Source organism: Salvia splendens, chromosome 16, assembly GCF_004379255.2.
Source record: "Salvia splendens isolate huo1 chromosome 16, SspV2, whole genome shotgun sequence".
Lineage (NCBI taxonomy): Eukaryota > Viridiplantae > Streptophyta > Magnoliopsida > Lamiales > Lamiaceae > Salvia > Salvia splendens.
In genome coordinates this window covers 32,970,507-32,989,929 of record NC_056047.1, presented here as the reverse complement: position 1 = coordinate 32,989,929, position 19,423 = coordinate 32,970,507, and the positions used below count along the sequence as shown (strand labels likewise).

The 19,423-nt window shown below is 39.5% G+C and overlaps 1 protein-coding gene across 2 annotated transcripts; it reads left to right on the top strand.

Moving 5' to 3' along the window:
* The first annotated feature begins 15,862 nt into the window (after positions 1 to 15,862).
* LOC121771377 (pentatricopeptide repeat-containing protein At2g03380, mitochondrial-like) lies at positions 15,863 to 18,054 on the top strand. Of its 2 annotated transcripts, XM_042168161.1 has the most exons (2): positions 16,055 to 16,192; positions 16,296 to 18,054. In XM_042168161.1, exons 1-2 carry the CDS (start codon positions 16,190 to 16,192, stop codon positions 17,919 to 17,921), a joined length of 1,629 nt encoding a protein of 542 aa, XP_042024095.1. In that variant the 5' UTR covers positions 16,055 to 16,189; the 3' UTR covers positions 17,922 to 18,054. The 2 variants fall into 2 exon arrangements, with proteins under 2 accessions (XP_042024094.1, XP_042024095.1); XM_042168160.1 differs by having other exon boundaries at positions 15,863 to 18,054.
* The last annotated feature ends 1,369 nt before the right edge of the window (positions 18,055 to 19,423 follow it).

Genomic DNA, 19,423 nt, shown 5'->3' with positions numbered 1-19,423 from the left:
ATTAATTAACATATTTTATTCTCCAAGAGTGGACTTAGCAAGAAACTCTTATTTATTATTCATAGAGTAATTAAACTCCAACTAGCTAGGTTCCGAATAATAAAACCTTGTGGATGTTATCAAACGAGACTCTCCTCGCGCACGTTTCAACATAATAGCAATCCTAGCACCTCTAGATAATGATCACCACTACCCAATATACCTGGATCGTTGGGTTACGAAAAACCCGCACCTTTGGTAAGTCAAAGTAGTGGATACTCAATGCTCAATGCTAACGCACATTGATTAAGAAATTAATTATCAAGACCTCGTCTTTCAGTAGATAGCATAAAGACTCGTCTTGCTGTTAGATCCATTCGTGTTATACCACACCAACGTCATCTTATTTCAATAAGGCTTAGAAATAATCGGACTGACATTGCAACCTTTCGCGATAGGTTGTCTAGGCCTATCTAGGTTGTGAAATTCTTATTTTTCTTTGTTTAGAACTGACCGTGTTACCTTAAATTGGACGACGCCCACAACCGGTCTACTAAAACAAAGACTTAGACTTTGTTACGTTTGCTTATACATTTAAATATGCAATAAACAACCATTAAATGTAAAACATAACAACATTATGATAAAAATAATCTGTTGCATTTATTGGAAAATAACCATTAGAGTTTTACAGTATGCAATCACTCGAAATGTGATTTCTAGTATACAAAACCCTAACAAAAATATCCCCAACAATGTCTGTTGCTTCTTCCCTCTCGAATATCCAATTCAATAAAGTCAAGCCTGCATAGATTTGTTTTTGGATTATCTCAAAAAACCTTCAAATTAATAAGAGGTGGATATCACCTATATATTAATTCAACTTCTCTCACTTATCCAATATGAGATAGTTTTGTAATTCAACAACAATAATTAATGTGTATGTTTGCCTATGTGATTGTTAAGTTTGGTGTAATTCATCCATGTAAACTCTTAGTAGAGAGTCGACGCTTTAAGTTTAATGTTTTACAATTTAAAAATAGTTTTGTGCTGTTATTTGTTTGAGAATTGTTTATTAGGACCATGTTATTTATTTGATTATTGTTGAATAAAATATGTAACACAATACATATTAAATAAGTTTAATTATGTTTGGTGTAATGCATGTCAACTTATTTTAGATTTGTAATTTATCAACATGGATCGCCTAATTAATTTTGTTTTGAAAAGTGGAATTAGTACATTTTTAAAAAAAAATTAAATGAGTGTTAAATAAGTTTAATTATGTTTGGTGTAATGCATGTCAACTTATTTTATATTTGTAATTTATCAACATGGATCGCCTAATTAATTTTGTTTTGAAAAGTGGAATTAGTACATTTTTTAAAAAATTAAATGAGTGTTAAATAAGTTTAATTATGTTTGGTGTAATGCATGTCATCTTATTTTATATTATTAATCTATCAACATGGATCGCCTAATTAATTTGTTTTGAAAAGTGGAATTAGTACATTTTTTAAAAAAATCAAATAAGTGTTTTGGATTTCGACGTTTGTTCTCACTCCACCAAATTTTTAAAAGGAATGATTGATTGAGTGAAACTTATATTCAAAAATATTTAATTTCCTATGATTAATGTGGGACCTTTCCCTTCCCAAAGTGGCCCATCATTAGTATCAGTATCATTAAGGCCGTTAGCAATGGGGCGCCCTATGGCGCTCCACGTCATCGGTTTTATACTCCTACCCCCACCTACAATGTGGCACCCTATGCTTTTTCATTTTATTTGAATATTTAAATAACTACAAAAATTGGGAAAAAACTCCATTTCATTTATAGAAATTAATACATTACAATACGAATTAAAAAAATACGCAAACTCAGCGACGGCGGTTACGGGCCCACACTTCTTCAATCATGTCGTTCATGAGCTGAACATGGTCATATTGGTTGCGCATTGAGGCCTGTCTAGCTAGAACCTCATTGAAGCCAGGCGGTAATCCTCTAGCGGGGGGCTCGGTCGCCGTGCTGGATGAGCTAGATGCACCGTCATCATCGTTCCAGTCGGTGATGCTCCCACCCTCATGCTCGACTATCATGTTGTGCATGATTATGCACGCATATATGACATCGGCGATGACTTCCTTGAACCAGAGACTAGCCGACCCTTTCACAATTGCCCACCGTGCTTGGAGCACACCAAATGCCCGCTCGACATCCTTCCGCGCCGACTCCTGCTTTTGCGCAAATAAAGCCATCTTCTCACCAATTGGGCAGCTGATCGTCTTCACAAAAACAGGCCGTCGTGGGTATATGCCATCGGCCAAGTAGTACCCCATGTGGTATTGGCGCCTGTTGGCAGTGAACTCGATGGCCGGGCCGTTGCCATTGCATTGCTCGGTGAAGAGGGTGGAAGAGTTGAGGACGTTAATGTCGTTGTTCGCCCCGGCTACGCCGAAGTAAGCATGCCAGATCCAGAGCCGATGGTCAGCGACGGCTTCGAGGATCATCGTCGGGTGGCTGCCCTTGTATCCACTAGTGAATTGGCCTCTCCACGTCGCCGGACAATTCTTCCACTGCCAGTGCATACAGTCGATGCTCCCTAGCATCCCAGGAAAGTCGTGCGCCGTCTCGTGCATCTTCATCAGGCCCTGGCAATCAGCGGCAGTCGGCTTGCGCAAATATGTGTCGATGTAGGCCTCCACAACTCCCCTACAAAATCTCTTCAGGCACTCCCGGCCTGTTGTCTCCCCGACGTGGAGGTACTCGTCAAAAATGTTCGTCGTGGTGCCGTAGGCCAACTGACGGAGTGCAGTCGTGCACTTTTACAACGGTGTAAAGCCGGGTCTGCTGACGCCGTCTTCCCGATATGTGAAGTATTCATCACGAGATGACAACGTCCGGACAATGCTGAGAAAAAGGTAACGCGGCATTCTAAACCGACGGCGGAAAACAGTCTGTCCCCATCGTGGTTGATCGGCAAAATAGTCTGCAACCATACGTTCATGAGCTGCCGCGTGGTCGCATCGGACAAACCGCCGACGCCGCAGCCTCCTCGCGCTGCATTTGGGCTAAGCATTCCTCCATGGCCTCTTCAACGGCTGCATCTAAGGCTTCGGAGGTGGCCAAGGTCGAACTACCCGACTCTGAGGAGCTAGAACTAGTGGAGTCATCGTCGTGGTTCATTTTGGTATTTGAGAGAGGTAGAAATGTGAGAGATGAGCGAAATGAGAGAGGTGAGATGTTCGTACGAACAAGTGAATGAGAAACTAGGTTTAAATAGCCATAAAAAATGCGTGCCATCGTCCGTGACAATCGTCCGCCGATCCCGCAATGGGGCGCCCTACGTCGCGGACGATGGCCTATCGTCCGCGCCATCATCCGCCGAGCCCACAATGGTGCGGACAATGGCGCGGACGATAGGCCATCGTCCGCGACGTAGGGCGCGGACGATGGCGGGCACCCACAATGTGGGCATCGTCCGTGTCCGAGGACGATGGACGCCATCGGGCCTGCCATCGGGCGCCCCATTGCGGGGGCACCCTATGGTGGGCCACGTCATCAGTTTTATCCTCTTAGCCCCCACTTGCAATGGGGCGCCCTATGGCGCGCCCTGTATGTTATACTATTATTTTTTTAATTAATTTAAATGTTTTCAAATATGTAATGCAAACTAAATTAAAAAACACAACGATTAACTAAAAACCGGTGAAGTTTGCATTCATTAAATAAAAGTTACACTATTCAAGTTGGCTAATCTACGCAATTCCCAACTTCCGGTGCAGCTCATCGATCAACCCCCGGAGATATTCGGCTTTGGCGGGGTCCGTACACTTCTTGAGAGCCTTGTGCGTCTGCAACAACGTCTTCGCCATCGAGGCTGTTGTCAACTGCTTGTACGCGGCGGCCATCGGGTTCAGGTTCGGGAGCGGGAGCGGGATCGGCAATGGGGCGGCGGCGGTCGATGATGATGTCGCCACCGCCTTCCCCTTGGCCTTCGCAGCCTTGACGCCTATGGGACGCAGGGAGGACATCGGTGTGCCGGAACTCTCAATGTTCTCGTACGTCCGGTTGAGGTCTACCGGACGAGTTCTGCTTTCGCTGCTTGTGTAACCACCAGCTTCTGTGGTCTTCGTCCTCTTTGTAGCCCCGGTGTGCAGAATCCCACCTTGGAACTTCTGCTTGTCCCTCAAGAGCACCCAGATGGGCTCGTGCTTGAACTCGCCGTACATGGACTGGTACGACAACAGCGCTTTGGAGCGCACGTCGCTCAAGCTCTCGCCGCTCCCCTGCTCCCTCGAGCACTTGTCGTACTCCGACAAGAACAGGTTGATTTGCTTTTTCACCTGGTCCCAGTGCTTGTGGAGCTGCTCCCGTTGGCGCTTGTACGCGCTCGGCAATGCGCTCCCAGTACGCCACCTGCCTCTGGTTGTTCGCGAATATCGGGTCCTCCAATATGTCCACCCAACACCTCGCCAATATGAGGGTTTCTTCCGGCAGGTAGTTCGTATGGCCGGGGGCGTACTTGTTGGGGTTAGTATACTGAAAAGCATGTTTCGAGCGACTTCACACGAATAGAATCTTGCTTGTGTACGGAAAAACTCTACAATCCACTTTTGACCCGATTCAGTATCATTCGAGCAGTTTGCACGAATAGAATCAATATATTATTACATTGTGTTTGCTTGTGCGTTTATAAGATGTTTTATAAACATTTAAATGCATAAGAAGTAAACAAAGCCTACGTCTTTTGCTTAGTAGACTGGTCGTGGGCTGCGCTCACTTGAAGGTACTACAGTCGGTTCTAAGCAATGCTTTGCAAAAGAGAAGAAGAATTTCACAACCTAGATAGGCTTTGGCTACCTATCGTGAAAGGTTGCAATGTCAGTACGATTATTTCTAAGCCTTATTAAAATAAGATGACGCTGGTGTGGTATAGCACTGAAAGGCTCTAACAGCAAGATGAGTCTTTATGCTATCTACTGAAACACGAGGTCTTGATAAATATCTATTTCTTAATCTACATACGTTAGCATTGAGCATACGACATTGAGTATCTACTACTTTGACTTACCAAAGGTGCGGGTTTTTCGTCACCCAACGATCCAGGTATATTGGGTAATGGTGATCAATATCTAGCTGTGCTAGGATTGCTATTATGTTGAATCGTGCGCGAGGAGAGTCTCATTTGATAATGCCCTCAAGAGGAGCTTGAACAAGGTTTTATTATTCGGAAACTGGCCAGTTGGAGTTTTATTACTCTATGAATAATAAATAAGTGTTTCTTGCTAAGTCCACTCTTGGAATTAATAAGATGTTAATTAATTAAGTCCATAGCAGACATTTATTAATTAATGGACAATTATATCTGAAGCACGAGAAATAAATAATAAACAAAATGGAAACCCGGATTACTTGTAATTTCGGAGTAATTTCGGATTTGGATGGGGAGTTCAATATTACTTCTGTAGTGGCTGCTCGTAATATTCCAATATAAGCTTGTATTAAATTGTGGGTTCAATTTAATTAGTAAAAAGCTAATTGGGGGAGCCCATATCCAAAACCCTACCATAGATCCCTGACTGGGCCAAATATGAACTATTATAAATATGAGAATAAAGGAGACAGAAAATATAGAATTAATGGTCATGAAAATTTCGCCCACTCTAATTTTAGAGGGGACGAAAATTTCAAAAGGATTTTCTCCTCCGTAAGATTTTCAGCTCCTCTTCCATGAGAAATTTCTGTCTTCTTTATTCGAGTCCTAGTGTTTCGATAAGATCAGCCCACCCTGATGTCGGAATATAGTTCGGGACACCAGTCAAAAGATCCGTGGTCTAGTATTGAAGATCATCGTGTAGAAGGCGCGGGCAATCGATGATTCTTTGGAGAATCAAATCAGTAAATTGGCTAACTCCGTAGAAAGGAGGTTTTAGGGATTTTTTTTGCTAAACCATGTTTGAAATTCAAGTTATGAGCATGATACATGTGATAATTATGCGAATAGAATTTGTCTAAATAATCTACAAAATAGATCTGTATATGTGATCTATTAGAACGCATGCTTCCGCTGCCAACCCCTTCAATTGGTATCAGAGCCAGGCTTTGGCTCTGATTATTTGGATTTAAATTTTGCGAAATTCATGTATGCATGTTTTTTGATTTCAAAGCATGTTCTTGGTGTTTTGTTTAATTTATTATGCATGATGAACTCAAGAACTATCGAATCAAAGAACTTGAATTACTCGATCGTACGAGACGTGCGATCCGTCGGCGCTCGCGCCGAGACGGATCGCACCACGCGCAATCGAGGTAGGGATGTCGAGACAGTGGGAGCCGGGGAGCCACGATCATGGGGCGACGCGCAGACAAGCGAGGGCTCGCGTGCGCCGCCGGCCGAGACCGCAAGCCCCAGACGCACCCGCGTCGAGATCGACGCATGAAGTTGGCGAGGTGCGGTGGTTCGTCCGAGAACCACCGAGACACCAGGCGCCGAGAGCTCCAACCCTAGGCGGAAGGAGCTCGCGCCACCCGACGGCTGGCCGAGAGCTCCAACCCTAGGCGGAAGGAGCTCCAACCCTAGGTGTCGGAGCTGGCCGAGAGCAGGCGCGCCTCCGTGCGCGCTGCTGGCCGAGAGCTCGCGCCACCCGACGGCTAGGATGGCCGAGACGGGCGTCAAGACGTTGGCCGAGATGCGCGCCTCCGCGTGCGTACCTGGCCGAGAAGCGTCGACACTCGTTTGAACACGACGCCGAGACGGACGCTCGCCGCTGGCCGAGAGGAGCCGCGCCTATGCGCACGCTCCTGGCCGAGACGCTGGTGACTCCCGGCGAGCCGCTCACCGAGACGCTGGCGCGCCACCTGCGCGCCGGTGGCCGAGACGCCGTGTGCGTCGTATTCCGACGAAGAACTCGTTGGATTTTCGTCGTTCATCGTTCGTGCGAACCTCGTACGATGAGATAACGATAAATGATTATTTTAATGATTATTTAATTATTTTATTAAAAAATATGATTAAAATATTATTATTTAATGGAAATAAAATCATTTGGGAAGATTTTCCTAGATTCTTGGATTTTATTTTAGAAAATATTCTAGATGAATTTGAAAATAAGATTTAAATATATCTTTTATGGATTTTATGTATCATGGATTGGTTAGATTCTTTCCTTATTCATTGGATTTATATGGATTTTATTCCTAGATGAATCCTAGTTATATTTGGAAAATAATAATCTAAATTTTATCTATATCCTATGGATTTATATGGATTTATTCCTAGACAAATCCTAGTTGGATTTAGATAATAATAATATTATTTTATTCTTATCCTATGAATTTATATGAATTTATTCATAGATAAATTCTAGATGGATTTGGATAGTGATAATATAATATTTTATTCTTATCTTATAGATTTATATGGATTTGTTCCTAGATATATCTCAGATAGATTTGAATAATTATAATATAATGTCATCTTATTCTATGGATTTGTATGGATTTACTCCAAGATAAATCCTAGATGAATTATGATAAAGATTTATATTAATTTATTTTATCCTATAGATTTGAATAGATTTAATTCTATTAAGACAAATCTTAGATGGATTAAAATAAACGTTAATCCAAGTTATCCTTATCTTTTGGATTTATATCCTAGATAGATAAGGATAAAGATAATATATAATAAAATCCTTATTTAATTGGATTTAGATAAGTTTATTTATCGAAGAAATCCTAAGTAATGTATGATATATTCTAGATGTCTATTCTAAATAGAATTAAGATTTGTATAAATCTTGGTTGATTGGATTTTATTTATCGTATGAATTATGATGGAATCGTTTCTATCTAGTAATATCCTAGAACGGTTTAAATAATGATAATCCTATATCAACGTTATCTTGAATTGAAGGATTTGATTTTATCGAAATAAAATCTAGAATGATCCTAAATGGATTTAGATAGTTAACACTATCTTGATAAATCCTAAATGAATTTGGATAATAATTATCTAAGATGAAACATAATTATTTAATTGATTCTCCCTTGACTAGATTAAATAATTGTCGTTAATTATCCAGTGTGTTTAAATGTCATGCATTAAATGGATTTATCTGTTTATTTGGTGTTTATCTTTATAAGTGGATTATTTGTTTTATCTGCTTATGTGATAATTATGCAAAAACCATATAAAATATCTAAGCGATAATTACAACAAGTGCGTTGTATATGGTCTCCATCATTTGGTCTGCAATTTATGAAGCTTTTTCTAATATTATCGTCACCTGCTCTGTGGGGACAATAATCCTAAGAAATAGCGAGTTCATGAGGGCGGATTTCTCAAAAATAAATAGTATGAACTAGAATGTGGTTTCCAATATTATCGCCACCTGTTCTGTGGGGACAATAATCCTAAGAAACAGCGAGATTCAGAAGTTCACACAGAATTTATGAGATAGCTTGATCTTGTTAGCAGCACATGAGCATTGTTATGGGAGTGTGTTGTAGAAATGAGATTCTGTAATGCTAAATTCGGTGGTCTTGCTTAGGCAACATTAGGCGGCCATGCCACACTTGTGGTCTCTGGACTATTCGTCGATGACTGTGACCAGTAAAAATGTAAGATTTTAATGCGTATTGACCTCCTCTGGAGGATACAAAATTTTAATTTTACAGTTGCAAGATACATATGTGTTTTGTGGTTATTTGCGATTATGTATTGAGCATAAGTATGTGATAATAAGTTTATTTGCCAAATCTTCATTATGTCATTCAGTATCTTGTCTGCGATCCTTAAAGAAATAAACTCGAATGCCAAAATTATGTAGACTGGAAACGTAAATGGATAAAATTCTCATCGCTAAAACTTGGAGTTTATACTCACTGATTCATGTCCTCCATTTCCTCGACATAATTCCACGAAGATTTTCGAGAATGCATCTTGCATGTACTTAACAAGTTCTTTGAGGAATAAGGTCAAGCTATTTTCTTTTAAGTAGCACGACAAGTCTTGTTTAGTGACGATGAAAGATGGATGTCAATAGAATTTGTCAAGATGATTCGATTGGAATATCTTAGAGGGACAGAATGTTTTGAGGAATCTTTTGATCACTCAAATAGTTTTCTGACTCAAGTCATCGCCTAAAGTAATAAGAAATGATAAAAAGATGGTTTAACTGAAAAGTAGAAAACCTTCAGAATATTAGTCGTTATATTACTGTTAGAGGAAAGTAACATGATAGATGACGAATTCATGAAGGCTGCATTTTTCCTAAGTCCTAGTTCATTTGAACAAAAGACTAGATATGGAAATAGGAGAGCCTGAATTGTCATCAAAATTTGTCTAAAGCGAGTGAAGATGCTTTGTAAGTTGGATTGACCTCTTTTATAGAAGGACAATGACTTACATGGAAATGCAACTTCTAAGTAAGAGATCTTGATCCAGTTAGGTTTTTGTTGCAGTGGGAGCTATTTATGCTCAATTATTGTTTTATGGTTAATGTTTAAGGCATCATAGTATTGAAACAATATAGATGCAACAAGATTGAGTATTAAACAACACATCAACTTCTTAAACAATGAATGATGAAGTATTTATGGCTCTATGTCTTAAGGCCAAGAAAGTACTTGGTTATTGTTCAAACTGATCTAGACTATCAATATTTTAACAATTTGTTAAATAGTTTGAAAGTCGAGAATGTCTATTCGATGCACTATGAGTTAGAATCATTTGATTCAGAATACTTATATAAGTGCAACGTAGAAAGACTAGCAAGTCTCAATGGTTTACACCAATGAGGAGACGAGCAAAGCATTATGATCAGTAGTGGGAGTCTAATCTCTATTAATGAATCCAAGCATTCTTTCAAAGAATGAGATAGTTATGTAAGAAGGAATCGAAGTCTTTCTAAGACAAGTTTGATCAAATGATGAGTTGTACTCATGAAAATCTTATCATTGACAAGCGTTAAATATAACGAGATACACCTTAAAGAAACTACCATCATCGGGACCTTCTACAAAACACGAGTTGTGGACTAGAGCGTCTCTAGTCTAGCACATCTCAAGGTGTAATGTTGTTCCAATGCATGTTGGAAAGGTATCCAAGTAATTGGAGTTGAGTACTGATCTGGCATGTTTTAAGGTTTTCCCAAATGATGTAAGGTTATAAGTTCTGTAATCTTCAAAGATTAAATTCTTGTATGAAGATCAAGAAAGGAACTAAAAGCCTAACAGTGTGATAACTCTCAGTACAAAGAGAGATGTCGAATTTTCCACGTTACCAAGGACTAATACCATTAGAAGCTTATGCACTAATAAAATCAACTTCAACACCTAAGATTGTTAGAACCATGTCGTAGTGGGAGCGTTCCTAGGAACATAACAAGTTCATGGGTCTAAGAGTGTCGCAAGACTCGGTCTTAGATTAACTTGAACATAATCCCTTTAACTACAATGTAGAATTGGTTCATTTGGATATTCATCCTTGAAAAGGTGATAGATTCCAAACTACTATCTTAGATAGACAACGTGTTTTACAAGACTTGCAATACTACCTACAGGCTGTGTCAGTCAGTGGGAGCTAGTATACTTGCAAGTGTAAATGTGGATCTCAAATGGCTAGACAATGACAATGGGCTATGCCCATTGAGAAATATCATCTTCTCGCTGTCGTTGTGCCAAGATTGTTCGATCCTTCTGTCTATCAGCACTTACATAATTAGAATGTATGTATCATGATTGTCAAGACAACTTTCTATTAATAGAAGTCTTGAAGAAATCATCTACATGGAACATCCTAATAGGTATGTAATAGAGGGTAAGAAACACATGATTGGAAGCTTATGAAGACCATTGTGGTCTTAGGCATGCATATAAATCAGAGTATGTGTTTTAGCTAGATTGTCGAATGTTTGGAATTTGACATGTGCCCTTAAGTATGTTGTAAGCGCAAGGAAGTTGAAAGTGCATTAAATAGGGTATTATTGGTACACTACGATGAGGAAATCTACAAAAGTTGCAAACAACTAAGATTGGCATCTGGCGTAGGAAACTGGTTGTCTACCCAGTTTACGAAAAAGGATTAAAGAGAAACTAATTACATTCTGAGCATCTAAGTGTTTCAAGATTGCTAGAAAGAATGTTGAGATTCTCTTAGGAATCCTATATCCATACATTGCTTGGAACATTTTAGCATTGGAGATTCCATGAAAAGGTTTTTACCATTCAAGATGGAATTGTCTTGTCTCTAGTCAAGTGTCATTTGACACTTAGTGAGAACAAGAAGAATGAGACTAGTTCTGAAGATAGATGTCTCATGTATGCTATGATGTGTACTAAGTTTGATATTAGTTGTGCTTTTGCATAGCAAGTATATATCATATTAACCATGGCGAAGGACTTTGATTAAGGTAATGGATATACCATAGTACTTGAGAAAAACTAATCGCTATATTCTAGTTTACCAGTCATTCATGTAATGTCCTTGGGGTTACACTGACTAAGTCTTATGACTAATCAGTGATCGAGTAAGTCATCCTCATTATATGTGTTTACCTTAGGAGTATACTCCTAGTAGCTTTGATCGTAAGTTTGAGTATGCCTATGAATATTTTTACTCTAGCAAAGGCTAACTCAAGGGAACACGAGATCATAAGCTAAGCAATCACATAGAGAGATGAAATTAATTAAAGATCAAGTGCGCAGCAAAGACATAGTGGTGGAAAAGATATTATCACAGAACAACCAAGCAGATTTTTCACATAAATTGCCTTTGTGGCAACATGTTTCAAACATGATGTGAAATGAATGGTAGTTCGATATATCTAGCTCCAAGACCTGCTTTGTGTAAAAGTGGGAGAGTTTTTGGTAGTGGGTATACTCGAAAGCATGTTTTGAGTATAAGTGGGAGATTGTTAGGGTTAGTATACTGAAAAGCATGTTTCGAGCGACTTCGCACGAATAGAATCTTGCTTGTGTACGGAAAAACTCTACAATCCACTTTTGACCCGATTCAGTATCATTCGAGCAGTTTGCACGAATAGAATCAATATATTACATTGTGTTTGTTTGTGCATTTATAAGATGTTTTATAAACATTTAAATGGATATGAAGTAAACAAAGCCTACGTCTTTTGCTTAGTAGACTGGTCGTGGGCTGCGCTCACTTTAAGGTACTACAGTCGGTTCTAAGCAATGCTTTGCAAAAGAGAAGAAGAATTTCACAACCTAGACCTATCGTGAAAGGTTGCAATGTCAGTCCGATTATTTCTAAGCCTTATTGAAATAAGATGACGCTGGTGTGGTATAGCACTGAAAGGCTCTAACAGCAAGATGAGTCTTTATGCTATCTACTGAAACACGAGGTCTTGATAAATATCTATTTATTAATCTACATACGTTAGCATTGAGCATACGACATTGAGTATCACCCAACGATACAGTTATATTGGGTAGTGGTGATCATTATCTAGCTGTGCTAGGATTGCTATTATGTTGAATCGTGCGCGAGGAGAGTCTCGTTTGATAATGTCCTCAAGAGGAGCTTGAACAAGGTTTTATTATTCGGAAACTGGCCAGTTGGAGTTTTATTACTCTATGAATAATAAATAAGTGTTTCTTGCTAAGTCCACTCTTGGAATTAATAAGATGTTAATTAATTAAGTCCATAGCAGACTTTAATTAATTAATGGAAATTTATATCTTAAGCACGGGAAATAAATAATAAACAAAATGGAAACCCAGATTACTTGTAATTTCGGATTTGGATGGGGTGTTCAATATTACTTTTGTAGTGGCTGCTCGTAATATTCCAATATAAGCTTGTATTAAATTGTGGGTTCAATTTAATTAGTAAAAAGCTAATTGGGGGAGCCCATATCCAAAACCTTCCATAGATCCCTGACTGGGCCCAATATGAACTATTATAAATAGGAGAATAAAGGAGACAGAAAATATAGAATTAATGGTCATGAAAATTTCGCCCACTCTAATTTTAGAGGGGACGAAAATTTCAAAAGGATTTTCTCCTCCGTGAGATTTTCAGCTCCTCCTTCATGAGAAATTTCTGTCTTCTTTATTCGAGTCCTAGTGTTTCAATAAGATCAGCCCACCCTGATGTCGGAATACAGTTCGGGACACCAGTCAGAAGATCCGTGGTCTAGTATTGAAGATCATCATGGAGAAGGCGCGAGCAATCGACGATTCTTTGAGGAATCAAATCGGTAAATTGGCTAACTCCGTAGCAAGCATGTTTTAGGGATTTTTTGTGCTAAAGCATGTTTGAAATTCAAGTTATGAGCATGATACATGTGATAATTATACGAATAGAATTTGTTAAAATAATCTGCAAAATAGATCCGTATATGTGATCCGTTAGAACGCATGCTTCCGCTGCCAACCCCTTTAGTACTCTTCACAATTTCCCGGAGGTGGCAACTTCTGCGCGCGGTGTCGGGTCCGCTTCTTTTTGGAGGGGGCGGAAGGGGTGGCGTCGGCGGCGGCGGTCTCGACGGGAGGGGGCGACGGGTCGGTTTGGTGACGGCTCCATGTCAGACAAACCGTACGATTCCGTGCTGAATTTGGGATCGTACTGCGTGTTGGCGTCGAACGGCCGATATTCGGCGGGTTCTGTACCCGGCCAACGCGCCTCCCCAAACAACGGACTCTTGGGACTTGAATCCATTTCGTAGTATTAATAAAAATATGAGTTTCGAGAGTGAAATCTTGAAATAAACGTTACAAATGAAGGTGGGGTAGGGGTATTTATACAAAAAATAAAAAACGCGTGTCATCGTCCGCGACCATCGTCCGCCGATCCCGCAATGGGGCGCCTGATGGCGCGGACGATGGCCTATTATCCGTCGAACCCACAATGGCGCGGACGATAGACCATCGTCCGCGACGTAGGGCGCGGACGATGGCGGGCAACCACAATGTGGGCATCGTCCGCGCCCGAGGACGATGGAGGCCATCGGGCGCCGCATTGCGGGTGCCCTAATATTTGATCGTATCATAAAAATATATAGGAGATCTATATATTTTAGATGCAAATAAATGAACTGTGGCAGCAGTAGCAAGATAACTAATTTTGGCATAAAAATTTATATAAATGCAATAAAATTGATGTTCAATTATTGGTTTTTATAATCTAAAAGTGTGAGCTTGCAAATTACCACTATATTATACAAAACAAATTCAATAAAATTTATATAGATGCAAATAAAATTGATGTTCAGTTATTATTTTTTATTATCTAAAATTTTTAGTTTGAAAATTACCACTATATTATACACAAAAATTCAATAACTAGTTTATATAGATGGACTCCATTACCTTCTATTTGCAAAACCACCTATGAGTCACAAATAAAACTCTTTCCCATACATAAGCGTGCACTGAATTAACATTTAAAGCGAAAGTCAAACATATTTCATTATTCGTTACTCTCTCTCCGACTAGGTCTATCATTTAAAAAGTCATTTTGTCATTTGAGTTGTCATCGATTTATAAAATTATATACTACTCCTTCCGTCCCAATTAAATTGAGTCGCATTTCTTTTTAGGATATCCCAACTAAGTTGAGTCATTTCCCCTTTTGACATAAAACAAAATATCTATTATCTAATCATTCTTACTTTATTACATCACATACTTTACTCTCTTATTATCTTTCCTACTTTATTGCTATCTCCTATTTTTCAATAAAATTTCTTAATCTTTGTGCCCAAAAGTTATGTCTCAAAAAGTTATATACTTCCTTTGTCCCTGAAAATTTGTCACTTATTTCATTTTTCGTCCGTCCCTAAAAATTTGTCACCTTTCACTTTAACCATTTTTTGTAGTAGACCCCACATTCTACTAACTCATTCCCACTCACATTTTATTTTAAAACTAATACTCCCTCCGTCCCCAAAGAGTATGAACTTTGGGTTCGGCACGAGTTTTAATGCATTATTAGTAAAGTAAGAGATAGAGATAGAGATAGAGATAGAGATAGAGATAGAGATAGAGAAAGTTTTTTAAGTATTGTTAGTGGAGAATGAGTCTCACCTTATTAGAGAGAAGAGGGTTTCCAAAATTGAAAGTTCATACTCTTTGGAGGCGGGCGAAAAATGAAATAGTGCATACTCTTCAGGGACGGATGAAGTATATAAAAGTAGGAACCACATGCCACTAACTTTTTCAAACCACTTTCTATTACATTTCTTATAACCCGTGCCGGGTAAAATGATGTCAAATTTTAAGGGACGAATGGAGCACTTTTTTTCATTTTTATTATGCGAATTTTACTAACGTTTTACCCTCAAAATATTAAACTAATACTCCCCTTGTCCATCATTAGGAGTCCCATTTGAGTTCGAATTTTAAGAAATATAAAGAATAATGGAAGAGAAAAGATAGTTGAATGTGAGACCCATTTTTATATATTAGTTTTATAATAGAATGTGAGTGAAATGATTTAGTGGAAAGTGAGATGTACCTAGGGTTGGGGAAAAATACCGAAACATCTGCCTTATCGTACCGAAAAATACAGAAAATATCAAATTTTCGGTATACCGTGATTTTCGGCACGGTATGATACCTTAAGTAACGGTATGAATTTTCACATACCGAGGTATACCGCTGCATACCGAAATTTGGTATATACCGTAAGTATAAATATTATTATAAAATATATTTTATATATTTTTAAATTATAAAATATATTTAATACATTTTTAAATTATAAATAATATTCTAAAAACTCAAATTATCTATTTTCATTGATGTTAAAAGTAAGGTATACCGAACTTCGGTACGGTATACCAGAAATAAGGTACAGTATCGGTATAGAAATTCGCCATGCTGAAAATTTCAGCTTTTCACTCTGGGAAAATCGGTTTTTTTCGCGTTTTATGAAGAAATTAGCTTTTGCCCACTTCAAAGTTGCGACCTTTACTTCTTCAGCATCCCACAATCAACAACTCAAGTCCCTCCTATTAATTTCGGCAAACCCTTTCTACCGCCTCTTAAATCGCTGCAAGACTCTGTCTCTGTTTCAACAGACTCACGCCCTTTTGATTGTCAATGGAGAGTCGGTGGACCCTTTATTGAACAGCAAGTTAATCGGTTTGTACGGATTATTTGGGCAGGTGAGGACTGCCCGCCAGGTGTTCGACGGAATTCGTAACCCGGATATCGCTTCATGTAAAGTGATGATAAGATGGTATTTTATGAATAATTCATACGAAGTGGTCATTGCATTCTATAAGTTTATGCAGAGGAGATTCTTTGTTGTTGATAACATTGTGTTCTCGATTGTGTTGAAGGCGTGTAGTAAGCTGAAGGATTTTGGTGAAGGGAGAAAGCTGCACTGTTACATTGTTCAAATGGGGAAACCGGATAGCTTTGTGTTGACTGGGCTTGTTGACATGTATGCAAAGTGTGGCGAAGTCGACACTTCTCGTAGGGTTTTTGAGAGGATTTGGGACCGGAATGTGGTGTGTTGGACATCAATGATTTTGGGCTTTGTGCAGAATAATTACTTGAGGGAAGGGTTGCTACTGTTTAACCGAATGAGGGATTGCTCGGTGGAAGCAAATGCTTACACTTTAGGGATTATAGTCACAGCGTGTGCAAGATTAGGGGCTTTGCACCAAGGCAAATGGGTGCACGGAAATGTGATTAAAAATGGGATCTTGGTGACTTCCTACCTGTTTACTTCCCTTCTTGATATGTATGTGAAATGTGGGGCTGTCAAGGATGCTTGTGTCGTTCTTGATGAGATTTGTGTCATTGATGTTATTTCGTGGACAACAATGATCACGGGATATGCCCAAAACGGGGATGCTGATGAAGCCTTGCATTTGTTCACCGACAAGAAATGGGGAGGTGTTCGTCCTAATTCGGTTACCTTATCGAGTGTGCTCTCAGCTTGTGGGCAGGCAGGCAATGTCTTGTTGGGTTCATCGGTTCACAGTTTAGGGGTCAAACTAGGACAGGATGATTTATATGTCATGAATGCTCTAGTTGACATGTGTGCAAAGTGTCGTAGGATAAAGGATGCTGTTGATCTGTTTGAGTCTATGGTAGGAAAGGATGTCGTTTCTTGGAACTCAATCATTAGTGGTTATTCTCACAACGGGTACTTGTATGAAGCCCTGAGGTTGTACAATCAAATGAGAACAGATTGCTTTAGGCCTGATCCAGTAACCGTGGTGGCAGTCCTATCTGCTTCCGCTAGCTTTGGAGACATCCGATTTTGCTCTTCCATACATGCTTACTCGATAAAAGAAGGCTTCTTGGCATTCAACAAAGTATATGTTGGCACTGCACTTCTAAATCTGTACGCCAAATGTGGCGATGCAGAGTCTGGTCGCACAGTATTTGACGAGATGGTGGAGTGGAACACAGTCATGTGGAGCGCCATGATTGGTGTGATTGGTGGGTACGGAAAGCAGGGCGCTTTGAGCAAGTGTCTCGAGCTTTTCAACGACATGGTTAAGGAGAATGTTGAGCCAACTGATATAATATTCACGACAGTGATATCTGCCTGCAGCCATACCGGGATGATCACAGAGGGCTGGAGTTACTTTGATCAAATGTGCCGCGTATACAACTTTATCCCCTCTACACAACACTATGTATGCATGGTGGATTTGTTGGCCCGGTTTGGGAACCTGGGGGAAGCTTGGGAGTTCATTGAGGGAATGTCGGTGCAGCCTGATTGCGGTATTCTTGGATCTTTTCTTCACGGATGCAGTACCCATGAAAGGTTTGATCTTGGGGACTTGGCTGTGAGAAAGATGATCGAGCTTTATCCAGACGACGCAGGGCATTATATGCTTATGGCGAACTTAGATGCTTCGAGAGGTAGATGGGATCAGTCAATACAAAGCTCTGATGAAGAGAAGGGGATTGAGGAAGGAGGTCGGATTTGCTCGTATAGACTCTAGTAAAGATCAGAGGGTGGCGTTGTTCGGTTAAATTATACAGTAGGGTTTATACAAGGGAAAGTGGATCAGTTTATGCTCAAGTTGAGGTGATGTTAAAGAACATGAATCAAGTACACAATTTTGTATTGGTTTATATTTTTCGGTCTCTAGAAGATGAGTTTCATCATCTAAAGTTAATTTATAATACTATACTTGTATGTTTGTCAATACAAAAACAGATCATCAATTTTTAGAAAGGTTGTGGAAACCTCAAGAGTCAAGACAGACCAAGTGATGGTAGATCATACTATGAGCAATCACCTCTAATCACCGCCCGAAACCAAGATTTCCGTCGTCAAAGCCTCGGATCTAATCTGCACTACTCTTCTGTACGTGAGTATACGCACAATCATTTCTTTGATTTTTTGTTTTATTAAGAATTAGGAACTCTGGTTTGAGTATCACATTTATGGAAGAATTTATGTTTAATTACGGGAATTAAGATGCCAAACCTTCCTTACCTTTGCCACTGCTCTCTATATTTTTTGGATTTTAGTCAGAGTTAGTAATATTGAGGTTTATCCCGGAATGTGAGTGATTTTACAATAGGTGATTTCTCCGTCGATCAGCATGCACCAAAATATTAGGGGAAATATGGATTTATTCATTTCTTGGAGTTCAAATGCACAAGTGTTGATTGTTGCTGTATTTCCTGTGTTACGATTTACTGCAATTCTCTCTAGGATTAGTTTCTGTATAGGGTGTTGAAAACTAACTTAGTTTGGTATGTTGCTTAAGCAATAACCGAATCTGTGATATTGGAGCATTATGTATGGGCTTAGTTGTGTGTAGAACATTTACTCCTGACGCTGTACTACTTTTGCATAAAAGAGTCGTATCCCAGTTTGAAACTCACATGCTATATACGGGAAAGGAACATATATTTTTAAACCTTTGTTTACAGCCTTATGTTGCTTTTCAAATCTCACAATTCTTGTATTTCTAAAGAGATGGTATTCTTGGTCTGCTGAATATCCTAATTCAGTTCCACTTTTTCTTTTACTTGATCAGATTACTTGTCGAAAGGTGCAACTTTCTCTTAACAATAGGACGTTTAAGGTTACAATCTCGGATTCTCCAAGATGCTGACGGCTGCTTTATTATCACATAGGAGTCGACATGGTTGAGATGATTTGAGATCCAGCTCAGTCATGAGCCTCTTCAGCCACAATACTTCTGTCAGTCCATTTTTTATCCCTCGAAATTCTGCTTCGGCACTTGAAAGTGCTACCACCTTCTGCTTCTTACTCCTCCATGTTACAAGATTACCTCCTACAAAGGTAATATATCCTGCAGTAGACTTTCTGTCATTTGGGTTTCCTGCCCAATCTGTATCAATATATCCATGTATCTCCAAGTGTTCATGTTTCTTAAATAGAACTCCATGTCCTACTGTCCCCTTCAAGTATCGCACTATTCTCAGGACTGCTTCCCAGTGATCTTCTTGAGGTGCATGCATGAAC